Source organism: Brienomyrus brachyistius, chromosome 11 (genome assembly GCF_023856365.1).
Source record: "Brienomyrus brachyistius isolate T26 chromosome 11, BBRACH_0.4, whole genome shotgun sequence".
Taxonomy (NCBI): Eukaryota; Metazoa; Chordata; class Actinopteri; order Osteoglossiformes; family Mormyridae; genus Brienomyrus; species Brienomyrus brachyistius.
The window spans coordinates 3,930,822-3,938,841 of NC_064543.1; the positions used below are offsets into that span (position 1 = coordinate 3,930,822).

The following is an 8,020-nucleotide window of genomic DNA, read 5'->3' on the forward strand; positions in this document are numbered from 1 at the left end:
GCTCGCATGAGGCGGTCTTTCAAGTTTCCAGGGAATGTAACATGTATTTTAGAATTCGTCTTCTTCAGTCTGTTTTGACACTTTTAAAGCCTTTATGTCTGGTTTGTTTTTAAATAAAGTCTAAATCACAGAAGATGATGGAAAAAACTGATTCTGAAGTTTGCAGCCTAACAGTAAGTGGCCGTATAGTTTGTAGATCACAGTTAGCTGCAGTGAACTCGAACTTTGTGTATTTCACAAATATTTCACATGTGTAAGATAGATAGATAGATAGATAGATAGATAGATAGATAGACAGACAGATAGATAGATAGATAGATAGATAGATAGATAGATAGATAGATAGATAGATAGATAGATAGATAGATAGATAGATAGATAGATTGATTATGCAGCGTGGCTAGTTACACTACAACAGGTGGAATTTAAAGGAGAACGGGGTACACCGATAAAATAACTGTCTCTTTATATAATATAAAAAAGAAAAATAATGCAGTCCGAGGCATTTTGCCGGTGTTAGAATGTGTTTTTTGACGCGCCAAACCAAGTACATCAGCAATACTGCTTTTAGTGATCATTATATTTCAAGGACATCTTGTCTAGCTTGGATAACTGTCACATTTGACGGGATACGTCTAATGATTTAAGGGGCTTAGATATAAGGTTAGGATTAGGGTGGGTAACAGCAGACAGGAGCAATGCCTTCAAACTGCTGTAGCTTGGCGATAATGCACTGAAGCAGGGCAATAATTATAATGTTAGTTAGTAGGCACAAACATTGTATCCTGAATTTTCATACCCACATTAACCATCGTCATTGTGCTTGAGATAAATACAATTGAATATCTGTGTTTCCACTCATCTATGATATGCGGTGACCCAAGGTAGAAGGACAGTGATATCATCAGGACCGTGCTACAGTATGGTAGCTAAGTGGATCCCTGTGTGATGCATTTGGGTTTGTGTGTTTGTCAGCATATCTGTATGTGTAATTCAAGGATGACAGTCACAGTTAACCTGTAACTCCCCCACTGGCAGGTGGTACATTCCGACTGGCCGTAGACTATTCCACAGTGTGATGTAGGGGTGCGCTGGAATGAGAACCCATAGAAATCCGGGACAGATTACCATTGATTCCTCCCTGGACAGCTGAGCATATGGCCTCGGGCAGTGGCATTCTGGATGGCCTGACAGTAATGATCAATAGCATTTTGCTGGGGCTGACTTCCCCTGCACTGCCAGGCAGAAGGAGACATGGCAGAGCGAGGGAGTAGCATGATGGAACTTGGGAAGAAAGAGAGTCTACCACTGGATAAAGTCCTGGCCATCATTTGGTCTGAACTTCACTACCTACATGATGAAGTTTCAACTATGCTGGAGATAATGCATGTAAACAGGAAGTCTTCCTCTCTGCTCATATATAACCGCTTCCCTCTGCTCCCTCTCTGTTTAAATACAATTGCATTCCTTTACTTCATCTCCTTTTATATACCACTGCTTCCATTTACTTTTATTCTGCTTATATTCCACTACATACCTTTACTTCAACTTTGTTTATGGACTTTCCTTTACCTATTTGTTTATATACCACTGCTTCCCTTTATTTCCTCTATTTATGGACTTCTGCATCTGATTACTTCCTTTGTTTATATGCCACTGCCACCCTTCCTCTCTGTTTATATACCACCACTTCCATTTACTTTCTTTCTGTTTATATACCAGAAAGAAATAAGCATCACTGCTTCCCTTTGCTTTTGTTGTTTATATACCACTGCCTCCCTTCCTCTTTGTTTATATGCAACTGCCTCTCTTTACTTCCTCACTGTAAATAGACCATTGCTTCCCTTTACTTCCACTCTGTGTATACCACTGACTCCCTTCCTCTTTGTTTATATGCAACTGCCTCTCTTTACTTCCTCACTGTAAGTAGACCACTGCTTCCCTTTACTTCCACTCTGTGTATACCGCTGTCTCCCTTTATTTTCTCTCTGTTTATACACTTTGGCTTCCTTTTACTTCCTCTCTGTTTGTATATTTTTCCCAAATCTGCTTTTTCTGATTTGTTTTTTTTTTGCACCTGTATGTACAGTTCCAGTAAAGCGAAATACTTCCTGCTAGCTTGTTTCCAAAAACAAGTATAAATGACTGTACATTATAGAGAATATTTATGAGATACAGGCCTGTGGTACAGGAAATAAACTATGAGTAACTAATTTGTTTTGAGTACTGCAGTTCCACATAAAACTGTAATCTGTATCTTTCTGCTGCACCAGTACTACTTCAATGCCTTCAGAAGGATGCCTCTATTGTCTTCAAGCCAGTAACGGAGCCTCTCTCATTCTTCCAACCAATAGCAGTCTCTCCTATGCTTCTAGCCAATGATGGAGCCTCTCTCATTCTCTGAGGCAAGGAAAGTCTGCTTCCTCAGGCGGTGATGGAGTTGCCAAGGTTTTCTAATGTACAGTTTCAATTTGCTTGTAACTGTCTTGCAGCAGAGAAATCTGGATGGGTATGTTGGTTTAGCCAACCTGCCAAGCCAAGTATACAGGAAGTCGGTGAGGAGGGGCTTCGACTTCACGCTAATGGTTGTGGGTAAGACACAACCCCATGCTCTCCTGCTGATTAAGTGTAATATTTAATCTGATTGAACAGAGTGGGTGGGTGTGGGTGTGGTAGTTTGTTCTATAAATGATTGGTTCAATTTGTGCTAAAATTTGTGTCTCCATTTCGATAATTCTGGTGTTTCCATTCATGCCCCAGAACCTCCAGGACTCTATGCACACAAACAGATACACATTAGTATTGCTTTCTTTGTGGAAACTCCTACTTCACGTCAACTTCCTGCACTCACAAAATTCAACAATATATTAAACCGGATAATAAAATTAATGGTTTGGCACTCAGCAATGGTTTTTTTTTTTTAAAAAAGAGATTAACATTTTAAAAGAGACCTTAAGGGGTTGAATTGGAATATATTGTCAATATATTGAAGCCTAATCCAGAGGCTACAGGTACAAGACAGGGAACAACCCAGGACTCCAACCCATCACAGGGCACACTCACACATGCACACCTACAGTATATAGGGACTATCAGCGTGATAGAAGAAGGGACCCATGTTTGAATTAAAGCCCTGTGATTTAGCCCGTTTTAAGTGTCACATTTCTGCTGGATTCCATAGGTAAGGCTGGACTGGGGAAATCTACACTCATCAACTCCTTGCTCCTGACTAAGCTGCCCTCCATGGACAGCCAAGGAGCTTCTCAGCTTGTCCAGAAGACCATGCAGGTGAGACAGGTCCCTGTCCCAGGCGGACGACCACTTGGCTACTGGATCCTGCTCTAACACCATCCCTCGCGTTTCAGATAGAACAGTCCAAAGTTGTAGTGAATGAGGATGGTGTCCAGCTCACACTCACAATTGTGGACACTCCAGGGTTTGGAGACGCTGTTGACAACAATGACTGGTCAGTTGCTGTAAGGGAAGGTCGTGTGTAGGTGTGCATGTGTGCATGTGTACGCTGACTGCCACTGTTGCATTTGAGATATATATTTGTACTTTGTGACTTTTCTACAACAAATCTAAGGTCTTGATGTTGATACTCTCTCCATACCTCCAGCTGGCAGCCTGTCATTAACTACATTGACAATAAGTTTGAGGACTTCCTGAATTCAGAGTCCAGGGTCAACCGTCGACGAATGCCAGATCACCGTGTTCACTGCTGTCTCTACCTCATCTCCCCCTCAGGTCATGGGTGGGTGATGGGCATTGCAGGCTCTTTTACACACACACACACACACACACACACACACACACACACACACACGCATATGCATATGCATGCACACCTTCAGAATCTGAAACTATGTGTCAAAAAGAAACATATATAATATTATGCATATTGTATTTGACTGTATGTCGTTGTGTGTAGTTCTTGTCAGTGTAGTGAGATTTGTATGTTATTCTGAGCAAGATGCAGCAGACTCACTATGTAGTGTGGAAGTGATAAAAATATCACAATAGCAACATACCCAGTGTCCTCCCTGCCCCCATCCAGTCTGAAACCTCTGGATGTAGAGTTCATGAAACGCCTCCAGGACAAGGTCACCATCATCCCCCTCATAGCCAAAGGGGATACTCTTACTCCTGAGGAGTGTCAGCAGGTCAAGAAGCAGGTATGCTCGTATGTGTGCGAGAGTGTGTGTGAGAAGAAGTGGTTGGGTAGGTGTGTATGTTAGCTCCTTAGGTCCTCAAAAAAGGATGTTTCTCCTTATCAGATTATACGGGACATCCAAGAACACAAGATCAAGATATATGAGTTTCCTGACACAGGGCAGCATGACGACCGCAAGCTCATGTGTAAGATCAAGGTAGAGGCTCAACACTGCCCTCTGTTGGTGGGAGTGCGTCACTGGAGGCAGGTACTTAATCTGCCTTCAGGTTGCAAAAACCAGATTTCCTAAGTACCTATGCTAGTTCAGATGGCTAATAAAAGTTTAATTAAGAGTAAATTTTGATTTGGAACATAGAGGTGGTACAGCAGCAAAGAGAAAGTAGACCATAATAGAGGACTACAGCATAATATCACCATCTTTCTGTCACCCATCTTCTATTAATCTCACTGTTCATCTACAGCCACTTTGTAACTCCTGAAGTTAATCACACCTCACTCATACCTGACTGTAAGCAGTATTCAGGTAGCATTCGGGGGCCTTTCGGTAACTAGTGGAACTCCCATTTTTCTGCTATAACTACTCGAAGAGTATTTTAGTACCATCCATTTTGTAGTAGTATGTCGAAATCTTTCTGTAATGCTATCTCTTATTGTTTCAATTGTGTCACAAAGGCTCATTTTAAAACTGGAACGGAACTGAGGATTTCAAAAGCCAGTCATAGATTTTGGTTGGACAGTCTTGTTACCATGGTTACCTTCCTGAAGGGAAATTCTGTGGCAGGAGAGTATGCCTCTGGCGGTGGTCTGCAGCAACATGGAGGTTGCGATGGACGGGAAGAAGGTCAGAGGTCGCCAGTACCCCTGGGGTGTGGCAAAAGGTAGATGGCAAGGTTAGGGGGATGTGAGTTTGGGGGTTTGCTTCAGTTCTAATGAAGTATTTTTGCAGATTTCTACAGATCTATGTATAGAGTTACAGTGCTTTTCTTTTTCCTTCCCCATGCCTTTCCGTGATGCACAGAGGGCATCCTTGGTAAATGAAACATCTCTTACTTTTCTGTTTCTCACATTATGTTCATATTTGTGCCCTTGAGAGGTAAAGTGGGCTATCCCACAAAGTTTTGCGAAAATGAGCTCCAAAGTTGAAATTTTTTGAAAAAAATCAGTGTACCTATACTCTGCAATTGATATATATATGACAGGTAGCACAGAGGTATGACTTAGATAATAACAACTTACCCAATTGAAAATATTCAATAAAAAGGGGGTAGGGGTCAAAAATGTGGGATAGCCCACTTTTCCTCTCAAGGGCACATTTCAGGTCAAAGATGAGGTTCTTCCTGACACTTCAAAGCATTTCCCCCACCCTCCTCAGATATTGGGGCGGCACGGTGCCTTCCCCTTCAGATTGGGTGGGGTCTTGAGTCTCCCCCTGCACTTCAAAGACACTTAAAGATCTCTTTAAATTGCCCGTAGTGCTATGGGCTCAGATCCCATCCGGGGTTTACCCCGGCCTTGTGCCTGTGAGGAGATGTGTCTGGCTGTGCGTACCAGGTGGGAATGTGTCTCTCATTTATCCAGCCTATGCTCCTCTCCTCCTCTCCTCATTTCAGTGGCCAATGGAGAACGTTGCGCCTTCAGTGTCCTGCGTAAGATACTCATCAGGTCAGAGCCCGACTTTTGTACCATTGCTGTTGCGCTGTGGGGCGAGCTTAACAAGTCAAACACCGGTACAACATGCACAGCACCGTGTGGCCTGCAGCCGTGTTTCCTGTTGACATGTAGTTTAGAAGGTTTCGCTCGCGGAAAAGTCAGGTTGCTGCCTTAAAGAGGTAACTGTCCAAGTGGAAAGACGAAGACATCATTTTGTAGAGAGTGTTGTCTTTTCAGTTTTGTTGTATTGTATTGTATTGTACCGTAGAGACACCAACTGCCGGAAACAAATTCCAAATTGGCCAGTTAACCTGATTCTGATATTCTGATATTAAAAGTGGTGAAGTTATAATTATCACCCCTTACTGAAGGGCCAGTGTGGTCTCCATTTGGCCCAAAACAGAACTCATATGCAGGACCTGAAGGGCATCACCAGCAGCATCCACTATGAGAACTACCGTACCAAGAAGCTGGCAGCACTGACCTGTAATGGAGTGGGCGGAGCAAATGCCAAAGAAGAGCTCAACAAGTAGGCCCCTTAGGACAGTGGTCCTCGGGGACCCACGGCAAAAACGCGGGCTGACTTTGGGTCCCAAAGGATTTTAATTGGGAAACAGTGACCCTAAATGCATAAAAACATAAACACTCATCATCTGTTGTTTTGATTGGTTAAGTCTTAAAAACATATTAGAGTATTTACGTGTGTCATGTCAGATAAATACGCATCGTTAATGAAATTTGGTTCTGTGTCCCATCACTCTCGTTGATGGTTCCGACTCAGAAGCCCTCTGGCTCACATGGAGGCGGAGAGCAATGAGCATGTGCTGAGATTGAAAAAGATGGAGTCTGAGATGCAGCAGGTCTTCGAGGCGAAGGTTAGGGAGAAGAAGCAGAAGCTGAAGGACTCTGAGCTGGAGGTAAAAACTCATGTGTGATTAAAAATGCAAGAGGACAGGTTAGACTGCGATGTGAGGCCAAGTGTAATAAAACGTGAAAAACAAGCATGTCTGGTCTCCAACGAGACAAATACACTTTCACAGATTCTCCTTATGCTCGAAATGCAAAAGCTTCGTCGGTTTTCATCTGTTTGCGATTTTTGACGGCTGGTGGTTCTCGACCGTTAAATATAGTCAAACGAAATGAAAAACAAGGTCCCGCAAATAAAGCTTGCGTGTGCCTGTCAGCTGGAACGGCATCATGCGCAGATGAAGAAGAGCCTGGTGGCTCAGTATCAGGAGCTGGAGAAAAGGAGACAACAGTTCGAGCAGGAAAAACAGGCCTGGCAGAGACTGGAGGCATACAGGTACATCAGGAGGGGGGGAGATATTCACAAAACAGACGTGGACACATGAGCTCACGCACAGTACTGTGCATAAACATAGAAACAGTGCTACTCACAAAAACACATCAATAACAAAAATGTTCACTAGTTTCCATTGCCTTCCATTCTAATCTCCTGTCTCTTTTTTTGTAGGTCAATGGAAAAGAACAAGACGGGGGGGAATTATTTTAAAGCTACTTTATTTCAAAACAACCATGTAGATTCCTGAAGAAATCCTTGAATTGATCATAGCTCATCCGCCCATGTGTTTGTATGCAACCTCTATGTTTGTCTGCTTAGGTGGACTGGTGTGACAGTGTATCACAGTGAAGTTAAGGTTGGGGGGAAATGCCATAGCTCACATAGAGAGGCCCCATAATTTAGTTGTCATGGTAATAAGTGCCCCTTGTCATTGGGGATATGTGTAGTGGTCTTAATGCACAATTAATGTTGTCAAAAACGCTAACATTTATGTGGATGTTTTTGAGGGTACCGATTTTACCGTGTACTTGCTTCATTCACCAATAAAAACACAAGCGATCGTAGCAGGGTAGCTCTGCAGGTTAGGAGTCTGACCCTGTGTTCAGAAAGTCACTGGTTCAAATACCACAGCTAACAAAGTAATCATAGCACCATTGGGCACTTGAGCAAGGCAGCTAATGGCATTAGGTGCTCTCACCTGTCTATGTGTATCTCATAGAAGAGAAGGTAATATATATAAAAATTGAATTTTGTTGTGCATGCTACCTGTACAATGACAATAGTGGCATTCTAATTAAAATCGACTTGCTATCCTGTTTAGTACGGTGTGACGTTAAGTGTGAATGAGATGGATCGATCTGTTGTTCTGAGATGCAAGTATCCTGCACTGATTA

The 8,020-nt window shown here is 42.7% G+C and overlaps 1 protein-coding gene across 1 annotated transcript; it reads left to right on the forward strand.

Annotated features, from left to right (window-relative positions):
* Positions 1-43: 43 nt before the first annotated feature.
* On the forward strand, positions 44-7,933 carry LOC125704166 (septin-7-like). Its single transcript, XM_048969517.1, has 13 exons — positions 44-173; positions 2,493-2,592; positions 3,182-3,288; positions 3,366-3,466; positions 3,620-3,754; positions 4,058-4,175; positions 4,278-4,370; positions 4,956-5,052; positions 5,785-5,836; positions 6,228-6,353; positions 6,606-6,741; positions 7,009-7,127; positions 7,299-7,933. Exons 1-13 carry the CDS (start codon positions 135-137, stop codon positions 7,372-7,374), a joined length of 1,299 nt encoding a protein of 432 aa, XP_048825474.1. The 5' UTR covers positions 44-134; the 3' UTR covers positions 7,375-7,933.
* Positions 7,934-8,020: the final 87 nt, after the last annotated feature.